Here is a 22,534-nt window from a genome sequence, read left to right as displayed (position 1 = left end):
AAAAAAAAAAAAAAAAAAAAAAAAGAGAAGGGCAAACTGTATACTTGGCCATTTTTCTTGCATATATAGGGCTCTTTTTTGGTTTACTCTCATTTAAACAGAAAGTTTGAGGAATAAATGAAGGCTTTTCATTCTCTATATTCATAAATCCTCTCTCCAATGTTAGTTCTTACAAGCACAGTAAGAGATGTGGAAGAAATAAAGGCTATCTACATTCTTTTATATCCATAGGGTAAATTACAATATGAGTTATCACATATGCTCTAAAGGATTAGGGGCAACCGAATGTTTTTACACATTTTTATGTTAGTAAGATTTTACTTCAGTGATAGTTTTCACGTTTTCTAAGAAATTAAAGAAATGGAAAGCTTTTTCACATTTCTTATGTCTCCTCCACTGTGAGTTCTTTTTTTTGGAGAATGGAGTCTCACTCTGTCACCCAGGCTGGAGTGCAGTGACATGATCTTTGCTCCCTGCAACCTCTGCCTCCTGGGTTCAAGCAGTTCTCCCATCGCAGCGTCCTGAGTAGCTGTGATTACAGGTGCACACCACCATGCCTGGCTACTTTTTGTATTTTTATTAGAGATGGGTTGTCACCATATTGGTCAGGCTGGTCTTGAACTCCTGACCTCAGATGATCTACACACCTTGGCCTCCCAAAGTCCAGGGATTATAGGCATGAGGCACTGTGCCCAGCCCACTGTGAGTTCTTACATGTACACCAATAAATGAAGAATGAACAAAGGCTTGCTTACATGTATATTGGCAGTATTATTCTCCAGTGTGAAATTTTTCATGATTCCTAAAATACAAAGAACACATAAAGGGTTCCCTATATTCCTTGCTTTGATAGGATATGCGTCCAGTGTATGATGCCATGTGTGTTTTAACAAGTGAAAGATCAATGAAGACTTTCTTGCATTCATTGAATTAATATAATTTCCCTGCAGCATGAGTTCTCTAGTGCACATTTAGATTTGAAATCTGTTAGGGGTCTTTTCACGTTTATTACTCTCATTATCTTTGTCTCTAATTTGGAGTATTTTCTACAGAGTAGATATCAAGATCTTTTTGAGAGATTGTCAAGTTTGATTACATTCATAGAGGTTCTTCACCATATGAATTCTCAAATATATGTCCTGTGTTTTGTGCTGATCCATCTATGTCATGGCAAAAAAATGGGGATTATATAATTGAAAGTTTTTTATATTGTAGGTTAAGTTGTATAATACTAATTGAAGGTAGACCACGATAAGAAAAGGCCATATATTGTCATCCTTAGAAGAAACACTCCTGAAACTGTTGTAGCTAAAAACTCAACTTAGGATATACAATGGAATATGAAAAATATGTAATCAAGTCAAAAGAAAAGAGAAAATGAGGAGCAAAGGAATGAAAACGGAGGGTATGAATAAAAATTGCAATAGAGACAATCATATTATAAATAATCACATTACATATAAATGAAATAAACTCTCTAATTGAAAAGCAAACATATTAACACCAGATAAAATGCAAGATTTAATGTTAGGTTGTTTTAAAAAGATGCTTTTTAAATATAAGGACAGGTTGAAAATAAAAGGATGAAAAAATATATCATGCAAATCTTAAGTATAAGACATGTGGGCTAACTATATTAATATCAGACAGAGTAACTAGAGACTAAAAGGGACACTTTATAATGAATGTCAATTCATCAAGAAGCTATTTATTGTGCATGTAATAACAGCTTTAAAGTACCTGAGGTTAAAAACATGATAGAACTGAAAGTAAATAAAAAAATTCACAATCACAGGTGAAGAATTTAACACTTTTCTCCTAGTAATTGGCAGAACATGTAAAAAGAATGTTAAGAATAAAGAAGATCTAAAAACATTATCAAGTGACTTGATTTAATATTTGTAGAATACTCAACTAACAACTGTAGATTACACATTTTTTTCAAGTACACAGGGAGAACTCACTATGGTAACTTACATGCTGAATAATTTTTAATGACTTCATAAATCTCAAAGGGTTGAAATTATACAGAGTATGCTCCCAGACCAAAAGATAATTATTTTGGATATCAAAAGTGTTATCTTTGGATATTTAGAAATTAAGCAACTCAATTATAGTCAAGTAATGGATCAAAGAAGAATAGTTCAACGTGAATGGCAATAAAAACAACATACCCAAGTTCATGAAATACAACTTAAGTAATATATAGGAAGAAATGTATACCTTTAATTTATATATTTTTATATTTTAATGTATGTTAGAAAAGAAAGGCTTAGAATCGATCTAAGCTTTCAGAGAGGCTAGGAAAAGAAAACTAAACTCAAAGTATGTAGAATAAAAGAAAAACAGAAGAGCAGAAATCAATAAAATAAGAAACAAAAAGTAGTCTAGAAAAGGTAGTTTACACCTGTAATCCCAGCATTTTTGAAGGTTGGGAGGATTGCTTAAGCCCAGGAGTTTGAAGCTAACCTAGGCAACATAGTGAGACACTGTATCTACAAAAATTAAAAAAATTAGCTGGATGTGGTGACACGCACCTATAGTCCTAGCTATTCAGGAGGCTGAGGCAGTTTGTTTGTTTGTTTGTTTGTTTGTTTGTTTGTTTGTTTTGAGAAAGAGTTTTGCTCTTTTGCCCAAGCTAGAGTGAAATGGTACCATCTCGGCTTAATGCAATCTTTGCTCCCCAGATTTAAGTGATTCTCCTGCCTCAGGCCCCTGAGTATCAGAGATTACAGGTGCCCACACCACACCTGGCTAATTTTTGTATTTTCAGTAGGGATGGGGTTTCACCATTTTGGCGATACTGGTCTCAAACTCCTGACCGTGGGTGATCCACCTGTCTCGGCCTCCCAAAGTGCTAGAATTATAGGCGTGAGCCACAGTGCCTGGCCTCAGGAGGATCTCTTAAGGCTAGGGGTTTGATGTCACAGTAAGCTATGATTGCATCACTGTACTCCAGCCTTTTTTTCTCTGAAAAAAGGAAGAAAACCGAAAGTAATAGGAAAATCAATAAAACCAATGCTTGGTTTGTTTTAAAAATTAATAAAATTGAAATACTGACAGCAATACCAATAAAGACAAAAGGAGGAAAAACATAAATTACCAATAGCCATAGTGAAAGGGGGGCCTCACTACAAATTCTAAATATGTTGAAAGATGAGTGAGAAACATTATCAATAGCTTCATGACAATGTCAACATTTTTGATAAAATAGGCAAATTTGCTTAAAAAACAGAAGCTGCCAGCTGACAGAAGAGGAAACGGAAAATTAGAATTGCAGCATATTTATTTAAGAAATTGAGTGTGCAATTCAAAATCTTCTCATAAAGAAAATGTCATTCATGTTTGGCTTCTGCAGTAAATTCTATCAAATACATAAAGTAGAAATAATAACTGTCTTACATAAACTCTTTCATAAAAGAAGGGGAGGAAACTATTGCCAAGTCATTTAATGAGGCCAGGAGAACCCTGAAACTAATCCTGGCAAGGACATTACAAGTAGAAAAATGTAGATCAACATCGCTCATGAATGTAAATGCACAAATTCTGAACAAAATTAGCACACTGAAGTTATCTAGTAGCTTATAGTTTTCACATTGCTGCATATCACCTGGAGGAAAAACATATAAACAATTTTACTGGACAATCATGAACATGCAGGTGCTTTTCCATTCCCAGTCTGCAGGACTCCAGCTCATGAGATCTGCTTGGATGTCTTTGTATTCTTCCATCATTGGTCCTGCTACTCCATATTCAGAATAGGACTTGCTTCAGATTTCTTTGCTCAAATTCCAGCTGTGGCCATCATTGCTACCACAGTGATGTTCATTTGAACTTGTAAGTGGGAAACAACAAACAACTGGGACAAGGGTGAAGCAAGTAACTCAGATGCAAATTTTAAGTTATTATCCAAAAACTTGGAGATAAATACTATTTGTTGCAATACTCTGAAAATTAAAATGTAAACACCCATGAGAAAGAAAATATGAAATTTTAAGTAAAGACAGGAACCACCTTGTTCTTGCACACATTTGTCACATTAACCTCACCCTCATCCTGTCAGATCCTATTGTCAACTTTGTTTCCTGATCTCACTGGGGAAAAAGTTACCATACCTACTTCACAGCTCTTACCCTGGGCTGCTCCTTCAAGGCCAAAAAGGCCACGAAATTCTAAATCCAATAATGTTGGGATTGTTCAATTTACAAGAGATAATTTCCTTTCATTTGAAAATATAATCTCTTCTATAATATGTTGCCAATGCTAACTTTATTAAATACATTCATAGATTAAAGAAAAAAAATCTTAATGTGGAAAAGTTTTGGAAAAGCAAGATTACTCTGATATTTATCTCTGCACCTTGTTGCCACTGTCCAATAAAGCCACCCACCAGAGACATACACACATATAGGCACAAATACGCACACACACAAATATACAAACCACTCCGGGGTTTTGTGTATTTGTAGCTAAAGTGCTCTAAAATTGTTCAAGGCATCACCATTTATGTATTATTATAGATTTTTGTTGATATTTTGGTGACTACGCTGATAATGGGAAGTAATGCTCTCCTCAAGGTATTCCAGATCAGTCTAAGAAAGACAGAAGTATTAATGCTTTAGAGATACCTTCAAATTCTAGATTTTACCAATAAGACATTTGTTAAATAAGATACAAAGGGAGTAGTACACATTGGAATCTCTAGGCCTGTTTCAAATCATGTATTTCTATATGTGACAAGGTTGTCAGGAATTAATCAAATATGTTACTTGGAAAAGGCAAGAGAAAGACCAAATCTAAAAGTAGTAGTAATGAGCTTTCTTCTCTCATTTGGCATACAAATTAATATTATCTTGAAAATCACCATCTTTGCCACAAGTCACAGGGACTACTAAAGACTGGGTCCTAATGGTAATATCCTAGAGGAAATGGTATTTACTGTTCTCCAGCCATTAATATTCATAATGGGGGCTGTAAGTATGGTACAAACTTCTGAAAGTCCTAGAATTCACAAGAATTTTTCATTTGTTTGTGATTATGCCGATAACCAGAAGCAATACAGTTATCAAAAGCCACAGTCAGATAATGATTACTACAGTCAGAAACAGAAAGCTCAACAAGAAATTCACGTATTTAAGTGATTTTGCTGTTATATCTCTTCCTATGACATATTATTAAGGGGGCATCTAGGTGTGCAAGAAAAACATCCACTTAAAAAGATGCTAATGGCTACTGTGCTGGCCAAAATGAATGTTCTATGGAAGATTTTGATGAAGAAATAGATGTCACAGGCCTCACTGATTTTAGTTTCCATTTTAAGAGGAAGCACCTCAACTGCCACCATTCCAGATAGTCTACCTTGTCCTCACTGGCCATCAGTTTTCTTTAGTGAGCTTAGCACTGTACAGAAATTCAGCAGCAATGTTGAGTTGCCATTGTCACCTATGACCATTACACAGAAAAATGCCTGGATGTTCAAAGTCATTGACCTACCATTTGTTACACTAATTGTGGAGTAAAAATTTTTTTCAATATTTGCAGACACATAAAACACAAGAATTATGGAAAAAAGATTAAATGAGATACTCTTAATTTTAAATCATTGGTGTTGGTGAATACTGACACATGCAGATATGCATTTGCCTCTCCTCTTACAGGGAGTGCATATATCTCGACCCCACTGAACTCACGTGAAACAAATGGGAGCAGTCATGTTCTTAAACCAACAAACACAAACCTCCTGCTTCCTAGACACCAGTATTTCCAAACTTGGTACCAGAAAAGGCATGAGTAAACTTACAATAATTTTAACATAACTTTTAGGCTCCTGAAATATAAGTGCATTTTTCCTCATGTGAAGGAAGCTGGTCTGCAGTAAAAGGGAATGAAACCAGCAGGATAGAAAAAATGGTCTTTTAAGTTTTTGTTTGTAATTGTTACTGCCTTACCCTTCAATAAGTTTTGATTTCCAATCGTATCTTAAATTGCATTATATACCCCAATAGTTTCTCAAAAAATTCTGTTTTTTATCTTGAGAGCTAATTTGAATTGAGTTTCTGTTGATTAAAAGAATTAAGACTAACAGAGGTATTAAGTTGGCGAAAGATCTTTCTGGTTAGTACATTTTCTGTTACCATGAAGTATTATTTTCTAACAGTCATTTTCAATGCAGAATATAAGAGTGCAGAAGAGCATATGTTTTTTAAACATGGTTCTGAATGTTGATGGCAGTAGTGATAATTTGAGGCATAACATTTAGGGACAGGCTAGTTGAGAGACACAAGGTTCCTTCAAGGAACATGCTCAGGAATATCTTTAACCTCCATTCTTTGTGTCTGCTAGAATTTGGAATGTCTGACTTTCCTGGCATGGATCAGATTTTTAACAATTGTCAGATAAAAATTTCTGGTCAGAAAGAGAACTTGGAACAGAACTTGGGCAAAGTATTGCATATGCCTTTTTATTTCATGTCAAATGTAATATCCAAACAATGTTGGGGTATTTCAGAATTGCCTATTTGGACATTTTCAATCTTTTGAATATCCTTAGTTCTTGACCTGCTCATTCACATTTGAGATCACATGACGCAAGAGGGTTCTCATAGCATCCCATAGGTAAAAAACTTCTGCGGTGATTTCCAGGCTACCGATCCAGCATTAGAGGCAATATTCTGATTATTTTTTGTTACATTTCCCAGGATAAAGCCTGCAGGGTTTTGCTCAGATTACATTTCTGTTCATGGAGTATTCCAGTGAGGCCTCTATCTGAGTTAGATTTTCATTAAACATCGCCAAAGTGAACTCTCATTGAATGTTATTTGGCTTTGTTTGGGAAAAAAGACACAAGCCTCTCCCTTAACCGATTGGAAATATACATGAAAGGAGCTTGCTATTTAGTGCCTATATTTTATTGATTTTACAGGAAAGAAATTCATTTTTACAGGAACAGGCATTGGATTAGCAAAAAAAATTCATTATGTTTATGTCTCCTTTGTTCTTTTGTGAAGAAAATACATCATTACAGTGTTTGCATGAGATTAGGAAACCCTCAGAGGATTATCCCAAAGATAACTCATAACACTCCATTATGACCTCATAATATCCAGAGAGACCTCTGCTAGCACAGCCAACCTTTCAACTTTTAATAAAACCTTTTCTAAAAATTCAGCCGTCAGCCAAAAAGGGATAATTTTATACACATTTAAATAGCTGTATTAACTAAATTGTCTAAAATGATACATAATTTCCATGTTTACAGTAATCAAACTAGAACTAGAAGTTCCGTGTTGCTCTTTTCAGTATTGGTTTTAAAGGTTTAGTTGTTTAGAGGACACTGAAGCTTATGTTTACAATACCAAAAATATAGCTAATGGGTTTCTCAGAAAATTATTGCCTTCATTTAAATTCATTTGTGGAAGAAATTCAAATTATTTTCCACTTTCCAATTGCTGGAATAAGGTATCTTTCACCTTGTGAATGCTATCATTTGACCACAACTACCTATATATTCAACTGCCGTTTAGGAAGAAAATAAAAGCAAGGAAGGGAAATAAAGTAAGAAGGTCAATGGCCCTAGATTAACATCATAAAAGGCAAGTTGAGATTTATAGAAATCTCAAAGAAAGTCTCTAAAGTCTGAGAGAGAAAATAGGTAAAATGAATGGCTCTGTTTATGTTGATGAGTCTCTATCCTGCTAGTTTCTAAAAAACTTATTTTCACTGTCCTTAACTATTTTATTCACTAAGAAATGACGACTTGTCACTCATGTTCAAAATTGTTCTAGGTGCTATGTGTGACATAGAGGAGAACTAGTACTTCCCCTTACAATAGCCATAATCCACAAAAACATTTGGATTGCTGATCTGCTTATGAAGATTTTCAGAATCCATATTTAGTCAATTTTACTAAGTAAAATTTTTAGCCTTGCTACTTTCCTGCCTGTGATGGAGACAGGGTATTCTGGATTGCTGCATAAACGTCTTAGTCATCTTGCTCAGGATACTGTTAATGCAGATTTAAAATGCACCTGACATTTATCAGTTCACTTTCTCATTCTGTTCTCCAAAACTCAACTTTGAGAGATGCTATTAGCCAGGAATATTTCTTTGAAAATTCAGTTATTTGCATATGTTTGCCAATTGTGAGATGACTAAATGATACTATAATTTTAATTGCAGTAATTCAGAGTACTGTCCCTTGATAATACCCCAGGGAAAACAATACAACTGATGCAAGACAGGCAAGGCTCCAAATTAGGGCTTATTTCAGGAGGGTTTTTGGCTTCATACATAAAAGAATTCAAGGGCAAGCAGGTGGTGTTAGACAGCGATCTTTTATTGAAAGGGACTGCTCCTTGCTGAGCAGGGCTAACCCTTTTGCAGTTCATCCAGAGTTAGCGGTAGTAGCTTATGGGTTGTTGTCAACTGTATTTACACTCACTTACACCAACTTTCACTTACATGCAAATTAAGGGGTGAGTTAATGCAAATTGAGGATTTGGTTATTCAGAACTTTCTAGAAAAGGGGGCAATAACTTCTAGGTCATTGCCTGGTAAAAGGCAGTAACTTCTGGCTTGCTATGACATTTGTAAATTGTCATGGGGCTGGTGGGAGTCTCTTATGCTAATGAGCAGTGAGGGCAATTAGAGGTTGCCTTCAGCACCACCTGCTAGTTCCTGCGGGTTTTTTCCCTTCAGCTGTGCATCACCTGCTGGTTCCTGCCGAGTTCTTCATTTCATTCTGTTCTGACAGGGAAATAAGTCATGCTGGTCTCCTACCTCACTCCTTCTCTGACGACTGTCTCACACATCTTAAGTAGACAACTTGGAACCTAGTCAGACAACTGTGTAAAAAAGTAAAAGTAAAAATAAAAATCACCTGCACCAAGGAATGTGGCAATACATCCAGGAAAACCCCTGCTTTCAAGGCTTGGGACTAATCCTCTGTTGTTTGAGAGCCCAAATTAGGACTTATCACAGGAGGGTTTTTGGCTTCACACATAAAAACATGTGTCTAGTCTCTTCATAGAGTCTTCTGTGTGATTGACTGCACTGATTCTTTCAAAGCAGTAGTAAAAGGTTGCCCTGGTATGCCTGTGGCTTTCTCTCCAGAACATGCATCCTTGGCAGTGAATCTCTTGATTTTAACATCTTTTGCAGTCTGAATCATCAGGTCCTGGCTCCTTTTTGCTTCTCATCTAATTCCTCTCATTCTTTTCCTGCTCACATTTTACTATAAGCAGCAAGAAAGAAAAAGGCTGTACATTCAACCCTTTGCCTGAAAATCTCCTCAGCTAAATCTCCAAGTTCATTGCTTACAAGCTCTTGCTACATAACTACAGGACACAATTCAGCTAAGTTTTCTCTCACCATATAAAAGGATTCCCTTTTCTTCCATTTCCGATAATATTTTCCTCATTTCTGCACCCTCACCAGCAGAGACTTTAACATTCTTCTTTCTTTCTTTCTTTCTTTTTCTTTCTTTCTTTCTTTCTTTCTTTCTTTCTTTCTTTCTTTCTTTCTTTCTTTCTTTCTTTTTCTTTCTTTCTTTCTTTCTTTCTTTCTTTCTTTCTTTCTTTCTTTCTTTCTTTTTCTTTCTTTCTTTCTTTCTTTCTTTTCTTTCTTTTTTTCTTTCTCTTTNTTTCTTTTCTTTCTTTTTTTCTTTCTCTTTCTTTTCTTTTCTTTCTTTCCTTCTTTATCTTTCTTTCTTTCTTTCTTCTTTCTTTCTTTCCTTTCCTTCCTTCCCTCCCTACCTCCCTTTTATTTCTTTATTTTTCTTTCCTTCTTTCTTTCTTCTTTCTTTCTTTTTCTTTCTTTCTTTCTCTCTCTCTCTCCTTCATTCCCTCCCTCCCTCCCTCTCACCTACCTACCTTCCTTCCTTCCTTCCTTCCTTCCTTCCTTCCTTCCTTTTTTCTGAGACGGAATCTAGCTCTGACACCAGGCTGAGTGCAGTGGCATGATCTAAGCTCACTGCAACCTCTGTCTCCTGGGTTCAAGCAATTCTCCTGCCTCAGTCTCCCAAGCAGCTGGGATTACAGGCACGTGCCATCATACCCAGCTAATTTTTGTGTTTTTAGTAGAGACAAGGTTTCGCCATGTTGGTTATGATGGTCTCGATCTCCTGACCTCGTGATCCACCCACCCCGGACTCCCAAAATGCTGGGATTACAGGTGTGAGCCACTGTACCCGGCCAACATCCACATTTCTACCTACAATCTATTTAAAGAGATGTAGGTGTTCTCTAAGGCAACGTATTTCTCTACCATGCTCCTCACTTCCTTCTGAGTCCTCACTAGCAGAGTTGTTAACACCATGTTTCTACTAACAGTCTATCCAAAGCAAGCGAGGCCTTTCCTGTCATGCCTCTCAAAGTTCTTCCAGCCTCTGCCTACTCTGTCCAATTCAGAAGTTGCCTGCACATTTTAGGTGTTTGTTACAGTAGCAACTCACTTCCAGGTTTTAAAATCTGTCTTTGTCAGAGTTCAGCCAGAGAAACAGGCAGCAGGAGATGTATAGTAATTGATTTATTGCAAGAAAATGACATATTCAGTTGTGGATGGTGGCTAGACAAATCCAAATCTGTACAGCAGGCAGTTGGGAGGGGCAGGCTGGAATTCTGGGTCATAAGCTGAAGCTGCTGTCCAGAAGCGAAATTTCTTTTTCATCTCAGGGAAGACTTAACTCTGCTTTTCTGGCCTTTCTACTGATTGAAATAGACCCACTCAGGTTATCTAGGAGAGTCTCCCCATTTTAAATTTAGCTAACTGGCAACCTTAAATCTATTTAAACCTTAATTTCTTTGCAGTATAACATATTCATAGGTTTCAGGCATTAGGGTGTGAATATCTTGGTGGTCATTATTTTGCATGCAATACCATTCTAGACTATCTGCAAAGTTCAGAAACTCCTGGTGAGAGAAGAGTCCAAACAAGAGAGCAAATGTTTTTTCCTCAAATAATTCAGCTCCTTCACCAACATATCTTTAAATAAATTTTGTTTGGTTAACTAATGTTAATTCTACAATGTATTTTCTTTCAAATTCCTTATCAATCAGAACAATGTCACAATCCAAAGACAAATAGATGTTGGCATACTGTACCATCAGAAACTCCCTTAAGCCCAGAATTTGGAACTCTGTTAAGATTTTCCTGCTGTGACAACAGGAAATTGTAGGAGATGCATTACTTGGTCCTAGTGTCTATTGGCTTTATAGAAACACCTTAAACACAGTAAATCTGGGTATTAAAAAACCTGTCCAGCACTCTTAATAGGATCAATAGACAGAGATAAGGAAGAACCCATTAGTCTTTTCTATGTTAATTTACATGAGAAAGAATACATTATGTAGATATATTTTTATGAGATGACATATGTGTTTTAGAATGAAAGTCTAATGCTTACAAGTGTGATCTTGAAAAGCGTAGCTTAAAATTATCCATATTCTTAGTGAACAAACAAAACTCCACGTAGGAAGCTTGGAAAAACTACACATAGATAAATGTGAAATGATTCCACCCCAAACTTTTATCAAAAAGTCAGAGCTGTGTAAATAGGAAAAACTAAAAAAAAAACTTTAAAAATGAAATACGACTACAAAAATCATACATTCTTATGTAGTATCATATAGTGTGAAAGGTACTTTCAAAATTAAAGTTATGTTTACTAGGTTGGGTTAACTTTCGTATTACCCTTCAGGAATAGATACTATAAATTTATTCAGAAATATGAAATTTCCTGATATAAAATATTTATAATAATACATTAATTTGAAAACTATATAACAACGAGGCCAACGAAATGAGTAACATTACTAAGGACAATAGTAGAAAATTTTTTAAAAAGTGGAATTAAAGATTACAAAAACAAACTGAAAAGTGAGGAAAACAAAATTAATTTTAAAGCTTCAGATATTACATTACTCCAGAAATTCTGATTTCCTCCTACACTCCTGGCTCAGAATATTGGGTAATATTGGCTTCAGAAACTTGAACTCATTGGTCCCAGAAGCTCCCGCCAGACACACCTCGTACTGGTAGCTCTGGGACAGGGTCCCGGTGCCGCTCACGTCCACCAGGTGCCCTGGAAAGGGGCCCTCGGGCACCGAGCAGCGACCCACCGAGGCCGCCCTGCTCCTCCTGCACAGCCGCACCGCCACGAACAGGAGCACCGAGAACAGGAAGAGCGACGACACCGAGGCCAACGCCACCACCAGGTAGACGGTGAGCGAGTCGGCCTGGGCCTGGGCCGGGGCGGCCTCCGGGAGCGGCAGGTAGGGCTGGGAGAAGCCGTCCACCAGGAGCACGTGCAGCGTGGCGGTGGCCGAGCGCGGGGGCTCGCCATTGTCCTTGACCAGCACCACCAGCCTGTGCTTGGCCGCGTCGCGCTCGCTCAGCAGCCTGGCGGTGCGCACCTCGCCATTGTGCGCCCACACGCCGAACAGCCCGGGCTCCGTGGCCTTGAGCAGCTGGAACGACAGCCAGGCGTTCTGGCCCGAGTCGCCGTCCACCGCCACCACCTTGGTCACCAGGTAGCCCGGCTCGGCCGCCCGGGGCACCAGCTCAGTGCAGGGCGCGGAGCCGTTCTGCAGCGGGTACAGCACGAAGGGCGAGTTGTCGTTGGCGTCCAGCACCAGCACGCGCACCAGCGCCTCGCTGCTCAGCGCCGGGGAGCCGCGGTCTGTGGCGCCCACGCGGAACTCGAACGCCTGCAGGGCCTCGTAGTCCAGCGACCGGAGGGCGAACAGGTGTCCGTTGTCCGCGTTGATGGAGACCAGGGAGGCCAGGGGCAGGTGCGGGTCCTGGGGCGGCAGCAGCGAGTAGGTGACCTGGGCGTTGGTGCCTGAGTCTCTGTCTGTGGCGCTGACGCTGCCGATGTGCAGGGCGGGGCTGTTGTTCTCGCGGACGAAGAGGGTGTAGGAGGTTTGTGTGAAGGCGGGGGCGTTGTCATTGACGTCGGAGACCCGCAAGGTTATGCTGTGCTCGGTTTTCAGCCTTGGAGTCCCCAAGTCAGTGACGGTGATGGTGATGTTGTACTCGGCTCTTGTCTCTCTGTCCAGCGCTCCTGCTGTTACCAGTCTGTAGAAATTCTCAACAGAAGGTTTCAGCTCAAAAGGAACATCATCCTGAATTGAGCAAGTCATTTTTCCATTTTCCCCAGAGTCTCGGTCTCGAATCCTAAACAGGGCCACTTCTGTCTCTGGAGAATTCTCGGGAATAGGACTGGTAAGTGATGAAATACTTAGTTCTGGGGAGTTATCGTTAACATCCAGCACCTTAACAGAGACAGAGCATTTTCCAGAAAGTCCCCCGCCATCAGATGCCTCAATATCTAGGTCATATGAGGACGTTGTCTCAAAATCTAGTTTTTTAATTAGCCGAATTTCTCCTGAGATGCTGCTTAGCTCAAAAGGTTTGCTTATCGCCTGAGAGCTGTAAAAAAGGGAGTATGATATCTCTCCGTTTGTCCCAGTGTCTAAATCCCTAGCAGAGACCTTGACAACTAGGGAGCCTATGGGGCTGTTCTCTGGGACTTGCACCTCGTAGAGCGCCTGCGCAAACACCGGGGCATTGTCATTGGCGTCCAAGACCAAGATGAGGATCTGGGCGGTGCCAGATCGGGGTGGAGAGCCACCGTCCAGCGCTGTCAGGGTTAATCTGAGCTCGGCCTGCTCCTCGCGATCCAGTTCTGTGTCCAGTACCAGCTCTGGGTATTTCCTGTCATCCCCTCGGATGCGAGTGGAAACATGGAAATGAGAGTTGGGAGAAATACTGTAGTTTTGAACGTTGTTGCTGCCCACGTCCAAGTCCCAAGCTTTTTTCAGAGGAAACACAGTCCCAGGGGAGCTAATTTCTGGAATTTTCAGGGTCATTTCTCTTTCAGGAAACTCAGGAGAATGATCGTTTATGTCTCTCACTAGTAGTTCAGCTCGAAACACTTCTAAAGGCTTTTTCAGTAACACTTGGAAATGCATTATACAGGGCTCGGTGGGGCCACACAGCTCCTCCCGGTCCAGCTTCTCATTTAATATCAACTGCCCGGTCGGCAAATCAAGCTGCAAGCCTTGTTCGTTATCCTCAGAAACTACCCGGGCTCCTCGCGCTGCTAACTCCCCGACTCCCAGCCCTAGGTCATTGGCCAGGTTGGCCACAAAAGTACCTCTCTCTGTTTCCTCCATCACAGAATAGCGACGGGGTTCCCAGCCTGCCAGAGCCAATTCCAGTAAAAGAAGGAGAATCAGGACTTGCCTTTGTTCAGGAAAGCGCTCCCCTGCAGGCTCCATCTTTACTTCTGAACACGCCCCTTTCAAGGAACCGGGGTCAGAGCTACTTCAGGAAGCGATGGGACAGAGGCAGTGATCGATCTGTCCGTTGATAACCTTCCGGACACGCAGGGCAATAGCATTCTCTGGTGACACTGGTCCGTGCTCTGCTCTTAGGCTGAAAGAGGTCTGAAGTAGCTCGTAGTATTTCGTGGGCTTTTTTAGCTTTTCCTTTTTTTGAAGCCTTAGCCTGCAGCGCCACCATGCGTTGTCTTTACTTAGAAACAAATTGCTGCAATTGATCTGTATTCTATTAGAAGTTTGGATATTGGGAAGAAATGACGCAATCACATATTACGCAATTATAATTATTCATTTCTTCATTCAAAGGAGTATTATTGCTCTCTATGTGCCAAATTATGAAATGCATCAGTAAACAACCCAGACATGGTCCCCACCCTCCAGAGCCTGTAGTCTGGGTAGGGTACTCTGAGAGAAAATAAGAAGTAAAAGAAGACAATAGTGATCAGTCATCTTGTAAAAATAATAACACATAGCCACGTAATTTCTTAAAAATTTCTCAGCAAAAAAAGAACGGATTCTTTGATTTCTTTCAAATTCTAGACAGCTTATGTACCAGAATTGTGCTCCCATCGGTTAAATTACATTAAGGAAAAAGCTACAAGTTCATCCCAGTGTGATATCCTTTCTACATAAAGTCAGAGGGTTATGATTTTATGAAATTTTAAACTGGAAAAATACACATGAGGGCACTGCCTATATCTCTTACTTTGCTTTTCCTTCCTTTCTTTTTTTTCTTCCTTTGAGATGGGGTCTTGCTCTGTTGCCCAGGCAGGAGTGCAGTGGCACAATCACTGCTCATTGCAACCTTGACTGCCCAGGCTCAAGAGATCCTCCCACCTCAGCAGCTGTAGCTGGGACCACAGTTGTGCACCACCATGCCTGGCCAATGTTTTAATTATTTGTAAAGATGAGGTCTTGTTATGTTGCCTAGGTTGGTCTCAAATTTCTGAGTTCAAGCAATGCTCCCACATCAGCCTCCCAAAGTGCTGGGATTATCAGCATGAGTCACCGTACCCGGCCCTGCCTTTTCTCTCTTGTATTTATTATCATCTGACATAGTATAGATGTACTTATTTTAATGTTTCCTTTCTGTTTCAACCCCAAGTGTTAGAACTTTATTTTGTTCACTGCTGCATCCCCAATATCTAAACTAATCCCTGGCACATAGTAGGTGCTGAATAAATATTTGTTAAATGGATTCATTAATAAATCACAATTAATTAAAAATTCTGACAGATTCTTCTCCTACTATAGAAGTCCTCTCTTCTGCTGAGATCCAAGTTCAATATATAAGATGGATAAACAAAGACAGCATGTCCATAAGGTAGCTGTTTCCTATACCCTTTAAATGGTAATTTGAAATAACTCAGAATGACCTCAAATGTCATTTCATTAAGTGGCAAAATAACCTAGCTATCCATAAGCAAGGGATATATTATATAATAAAAAGAAAGAACATAACAACAAGATTATGAAGACCCTAAAGAAAGGATTATGTCTCTTTTAGGCACACATTTTTCACTGTCAAGGTTTTTTTACACTAATGTTATTATGACATGATATTTAAAACTCTTATATAGTAACATTTTCTAAGACTTTCTATGAAACACTTCAAAGACTGTACCATTGGAAAGATCCTTCATTTCTTTTCAAAATTATATATTCTATCAAAAGCTAGCGCATGTCCCTTATAGACTACTTATATTTTACAACCCCCTTGATCCCAAATTATTATATTAATATGAAAAGCCACAATAAAAACACAATAGTAAGAAAGGTCTAACTTGCCAACAAATGTAAGAATATCTAAACATGCTTTTGACAACAAAAACCTCACTTAGCTGTCTTAATTAGAGGGAAATTTATTAAACAGCACACATTTGTCTCCAAAAACCAAAGGGAAAAAGCAAACTTGGAAGGGACTAGAAAATCTAACACTGGAAAATCTACAATAAGGTCATTCTTTTGGTACCTTCTTTTTTCTTGTCTCTCAGTAAGTTGTCGTTCTATATTTCTCTCCAGGTGTTTAGTCATTCTGATTACGTTCCTAACAAAAAGACTATATTGTATTTGGTTTCTAAAGCCATTTTTTTAAAACAGAGAGAATCAGATTAGTCCAGCTAGGATCATCTTATTTAAGTGTTTCAAATCACAGAGCAAGGTGGGTCATATAAAACAAATGCGGCTGCGGCAGTACACTCCTGCTAATGACAGGGAGAAGTTTCCAGAAAAAGATCATGTGGGCCAGATAGACACCACAAACGGGATCTATAATTTTAAAATTTTGAGATAATCTGGTAATCATTAACTAATGCTCATATGGCTGGGCACGGTGGCTGACACCTGTAATCCCACACTTCGGGAGACCGAGGTGGGGGGATCACCTGAAGTCAGGAACGTGAGACCAGCCTGGCCAACGTGGTGAAACCCCATCTCTACTAAAAATACAAAAACTAGCTGGGTGTGACAGCAGGTGCCCGTAATCCAGCTACTCAGGAGGCTGCAGCAGGAGAATCACTTGAACAGGGCAGGCGGAGGTTACAGTGAGCCAAGACTGCACCACTGCACTCCAGCCTGGGTGACAATAGCAAAACTCCATGTCAAATGTAACAACAACAATAATAATAGTGCTCAAATATGTTATATAATGAAGATAATAAAAGGAGCAGAAAGGTCTTCAAGTTTGGGGAAAACGTAGTCTTTCCCACTTCATGCTATTTTGAAATAAAGCTATGCATTTTTTGCAGACACTTCTCCATTTAAAACTTCAAGGCTTACAGTTAAGCATAAGATAGATTAAACAGACTATGGACTAATAATCACTATATTATCACTCAGGAGGAAAGCTTCTGGAAAACAATGAAACAGAATGGGACTGGAGTCTTCAAATCAACAGCCTGTGATTTTGAGAAGTTGATAAATTGAACAAATACGACGTTTCAGTAACGAGTAAACTTGAAAGTTGTATTCATCAAAATACACATGATAAAAGGAGACTAAATATGAACAAAGAAAGAAAATGTCTAATCTTAACTAGGAAAATGAAATCAGCAACATCTTAGAAAATTTATATAGACCAAAAGACATAACAGAGACTTAATAGATTGAGAAAGAACTAACCTTTATCCTAAATACTCTGAAAAATCTACAGATTCCTAATTGAATCCAAAACAACTTACAAAGTTAGACTTTCCCTCCCGTCATTCACAGTGTTCAGATACTCAGGGATAACAGACTTCAGGAATTTGAACTCATTCGTCCCAGAACCTCCCGACAGACACACCTCGTACTGGTAGCTCTGGGACAGGGTCCCGGTGCCGCTCACGTCCACCAGATGCCCTGGAAAGGGACCCTCGGGCACCGAGCAGCCACCCACCGAGGCCGCCCGGCTCCTCCTGCACAGCCGCACCGCCACGAACAGGAGCACCGAGAACAGGAAGAGTGACGACACCGAGGCCAACGCCACCACCAGGTAGACTGAGCGAGTCGGCCTGGGCCTGGGCCGGGGCCGCCTCCGGGAGCGGCAGGTAGGGCTGGGAGAAGCCGTCCACCAGGAGCACGTGCAGCGTGGCGGTGGCCGAGCGCGGGGGCTCGCCATTGTCCTTGACCAGCACCACCAGCCTGTGCTTGGCCGCGTCGCGCTCGCTCAGCATCCTGGCGGTGCGCACCTCGCCATTGTGCGCCCACACGCCGAACAGCCCGGGCTCCGTGGCCTTGAGCAGCTGGAACGACAGCCAGGCGTTCTGGCCCGAGTCGCCGTCCACCGCCACCACCTTGGTCACCAGGTAGCCCGGCTCGGCCGCCCGGGGCACCAGCTCGGTGCAGGGCGCGGAGCCGTTCTGCAGCGGGTACAGCACGAAGGGCGAGTTGTCGTTGGCGTCCAGCACCAGCACGCGCACCAGCGCCTCGCTGCTCAGCGCCGGGGAGCCGCGGTCTGTGGCGCCCACGCGGAACTCGAACGCCTGCAGGGCCTCGTAGTCCAGCGACCGGAGGGCGAACAGGTGTCCGTTGTCCGCGTTGATGGAGACCAGGGAGGCCAGGGGCAGGTGCGGGTCCTGGGGCGGCAGCAGCGAGTAGGTGACCTGGGCGTTGGTGCCTGAGTCTCTGTCTGTGGCGCTGACGCTGCCGATGTGCAGGGCGGGGCTGTTGTTCTCGCGGACTAAGAGGGTATAGGAGGTCTGGGTGAAGGCGGGGGCGTTGTCGTTGACGTCGGAGATCAGCACGGTTATGTTGTACTCGGTTTTCAGCCTAGGAGTCCCCAGGTCCGTGGCTGTGATGGTGATGTTGTACTCGGCTCTAATCTCTCTGTCCAGTGGTCCTTCTGTTAACAACCTGTAGAAATTCTCAACGGAAGGTTTCAGTATGAATGGAACACCATTTTGAATTGAGCAAACTATTCCTCCATTTTCCCCAGAATCTCGGTCTTGAATGCTGAAAAGAGCTACCGTGGTCTCGGGAGAATTTTCAGGGATGGGGCTTCTGAATGAAGCCATGGTCAGTTCTGGGGCGTTATCGTTGATATCTACCACATGTATTTTGACAGTGCATTTTCCAGAAAGACCTGCCCTATCAGAGGCTTTAATGTCTACCTCATATGCCACAATTTTTTCAAAATCTAATTTTCTGATTATTTTAATTTCTCCCGTTCGTTCATTAAGTGCAAATGTCTTGGAAATCTCTTCATCACCATAAAAAAATGAGTAGAATATTTCACCATTAATTCCCGTGTCTAAATCTCTAGCGGAAACAGTGGCAACAAGGGATTCCAGGGGGCTGTCTTCTGAGATCTCCACCTGATAGAGTGGCTGCACAAACTCAGGTGCATTGTCATTGATGTCCAAGATTTCAACGAGGACCAGAGCAGTCCCAGTTCTGGGAGGGGCCCCACCATCTACTGCCATGAGAGTTAACCTGAGCTCAGCCTGCTCCTCCCGATCCAGGGCTTTGTCCAGAACCAGCTCTGGGTATTTTCTGCCTTCACTGCCATTTTGGGTGAGAACGTGGACATGGGAGTTGGGGTAGATGATGTAGTTTTGAATGTTATTGATGCCCACATCCAAATCTTGTGCATTTATCAGAGGAAATACAGTTCCTGGAGGAGTATTTTCCATGATTTTCAAAATCATTTCTCCTTCTGGGAACACAGGGGAATTGTCATTTATGTCACTGACCAGAAGTTTAAACCTATATATCTCCAAAGGTTCTTCCAGTAACACCTGGAATTGCAGCACACAAGGCTCAGTGGTGCCACACATTTCTTCCCGATCCAGTTTCTCATTTACTTGAAGGTCTGCGGTCTGAAGGTTTAGCTGAAAATATTTTTTGTTGTTGTTAAAAATAACCCGAGCCCTCCGCTGGAATATTTCTCTTACTCCTAGCCCTAGGTCCTTTGCTAGATTGGCCACAAAAGAACCGCTTTCTGTTTCTTCTGCTACAGTATAAACGTTCCGCTCCGCGCAAGTCTGAGACAGCATAACAAAGAGAAGCAGAACTTGCCTTAGTCTAGGAAAGTGCTCCTTTTCAGCTTCCATTTCTCCAACACCAACAGCCTTCAGAGTCCGGATTCTTGTGCTGTGTCGGTAGGCAATCGGCTCTGGGAATCAATCCTTGCCGCAACGGCAATTTTCGGTTAAGAAAGTCTCTTCTCTTTGACAGATCTATATGTGACAGTCTGAATTGTAACCACAGACGTAACCATCTGCAAGCCTGTTTTCCCGCAGCCTTAGCTTACAGCGCCACCATGTGTTGTACTTAAACCTAGTTTTCTAAGTATTCCACAAAACATGTATTCTACTTCCTCAGAGTTGTGCAAAAATCATGGATTATATATACGGGGTGGCTTATAAATTAAAATTCTGCCTTCTACTATCTTGTGAGATTATGAATGTAGAAGTGGTACCTGACCCTTTGGGAAATGATGCAAGTGCAAAGTTAATGAAATTTGTTTATTCAACAAATACTTATGATTTCAGATTATGCGCTAGTCACTGTACTAAGTACTGAGGATACAAATCCCTTGTATGTCCTCATGGAGCTTACAATATAATGTCTGCTATGTTGTATAGTGGAGGCTCTGGGGAAATTAAGCAGAAAAAGGTGTGTAGTTATCAGCCTATCCCTAAAAAAAGTATATATCCCATTAAACTCTTAACTCACTGCTAGCAGAGTAGATGAAGAGATTCATTCTCACATTTCAGGAGTATGAACTTAAGCGATGTACTAGCTAAAGCTAATTTATTATGCAAACTCAATAGGTAGCTTAAGGAGTTGTGGATAACTTATTTGTGAATATTGTCTAAGAACTGTGAGCTTGTTATGTTGCCTTGTTACATTATCTAAAATAATTCATAAAGAGCATCACCATCTATTGTTAATACTGAGATACACACATGTTGAAGCTGAGAGTCAGTCACTGAGATTTTGAAGAGGGAGACAGCCAAGATCACTGATATAATGGCTGAAGTTAAAGTAAAAAGTAAAATGCAGAAGAAAATAAGTTCACCTGAAATAGATGGTTAAGCTTATTCCCAACTAGAGACGATCTCAACTCATTTTTAGTAAGCAATCACATAACTCTTGTGGATTCCTTGGAATCCTGACATGCTAGCATGGAACTGAAATTCTCTTACTTCTAAGGAAAAGGGAAACAACTTGGGGTCTTCCCAACTGCACCAACTTTAGACAATGTTTTACTCACAATGTTTAAATAATAGACACTACTATGCGTTCTGGCATTCTAACTACCTAGCTAACTGTGAAAACTAAAGATGAACCAAATAAGAATTTTGTGTTTCATATTGGTTTAATTCTCTTAAGGTATAAATCACTCAAATCAACATTCTATTTTAGAATGTTTCCTTCTATACAAAGTTGATTAAACTTTCAAAATATGGGAACATGCCAGTCACAGTCAAAATCTGATGGACAATTGTCGTTACAGAAATATATTGGTCATGGATCCAAAATCATTATTATGAATTCACATGTCCAAGAAAATGTGTCCTGAATGTATATGCAGTTTTGAATATTACTGGGATAGAAGCTTGTACCTATGTCAGTAACCTAATGGATCAAAGTTAGTTTTTCTTTCCCCTCTTTCATCTCTTGGATACATTTTCCTCTTTCTTAGATCTTAGCTCCTAGGCTTGGCAGAAACTTAAATTTTTTCATTAGGCTTTCTAGCAGTAGAGTATATCAATCAAATAACATTTATTTCTATAACTGAAATCATGAATCAAACCATATGTTCTATAAATTGGGACTATTTATGGAGTCAAAATATTTTATATTATATGACAAAAATAATTCTGTTCACACTGAACTCAGCAAATAATTTTTAAAAGAAAGAGTCTGCTAAGGAGGGTATGAGGATCCTGAGAAAAGGTACAGACACCCAACCCATAACAATTTCAGTGTTATTATTATTTTTAAACTAAAAATATTATTTAAAAAGTAATCCTGGGACACATAAAATAATGGAGGGAAACTTAAGTTAATGAGACATTTCATAAAGTCCTTTGTAGCATTTATCTGTTGAAAACCTCATAAATTATTTACAAATTTAAATTTTGTTACATAAGCCTCTCGTATAGATTTGTTATCTCTAAGCTTGTACATCCTGCATTTCATTCATTAAGTTAATATTAGAAGCATGCAGTAAAAGACCGGGGTTTCATGGTACATAGTCTAATTGAGTACTCAAGGTTGTACATACGTTTCAAGTCTCTTAATTTCAAGAATTCCCGTTCAAGACAGGTTAAACAAAAGAATTTTGCTATTAGCAATGTAGTCTGAACCCAAGAGCAATTAGACACCGGGGACTTAGTTGGAACTGGACTTAGGTGGACAGGTCTAGAACTAAGTAGCTATCTTAGTCTCTACTGTTTCCTAGGTATCTGCCTCCTCCTTTCACTTTTACTCTTTCCTTCCATTTTCTCTCCTTTTTCTTTCTATCTGGAAACCATTCTCAGCTTCCAGTTACACAAGTATAAACATGGCTACCTCAGCCTATGCTCAACACTTATTCAAGAAGAAAGAAAAAGTGTTGAATTATATCTCAATCACAAATTTAGAAGTTTGGAGAATGTTGCTATTCTAGCTGAAATCAAGAATCTATCACGGGATCAATAAAAAATGATCAGGGCTCATGCCTATAATCCCAACACTTTGGGAAGCTGAGGTGGTAGGATCACT

The 22,534-nt window shown here is 40.1% G+C and overlaps 2 protein-coding genes across 2 annotated transcripts; both read right to left on the bottom strand.

The window, feature by feature from the left end:
- Nucleotides 1-10,510: 10,510 nt before the first annotated feature.
- Nucleotides 10,511-15,090, bottom strand: PCDHB15 (protocadherin beta 15). Its single transcript, XM_017532207.2, has one exon. It carries the CDS (start codon nt 14,276-14,278, stop codon nt 11,915-11,917), a length of 2,364 nt encoding a protein of 787 aa, XP_017387696.1. The 5' UTR covers nt 14,279-15,090; the 3' UTR covers nt 10,511-11,914.
- A 2,079-nt stretch (nt 15,091-17,169) lies between these two features.
- LOC108307055 (protocadherin beta-15-like) lies at nt 17,170-22,533 on the bottom strand. Its single transcript, XM_017532206.2, is given in 2 exon segments — nt 17,170-17,820; nt 17,822-22,533. Coding segments are annotated over 2 exon segments (2,355 nt in total). The 5' UTR covers nt 19,873-22,533; the 3' UTR covers nt 17,170-17,516.
- Between the last annotated feature and the right edge of the window lies 1 nt (nt 22,534).

Source organism: Cebus imitator, unplaced genomic scaffold (assembly GCF_001604975.1).
Source record: "Cebus imitator isolate Cc_AM_T3 unplaced genomic scaffold, Cebus_imitator-1.0 Scaffold76, whole genome shotgun sequence".
NCBI classification, from domain to species: Eukaryota; Metazoa; Chordata; class Mammalia; order Primates; family Cebidae; genus Cebus; species Cebus imitator.
This window is presented reverse-complemented; position numbering and strand designations above follow the sequence as displayed.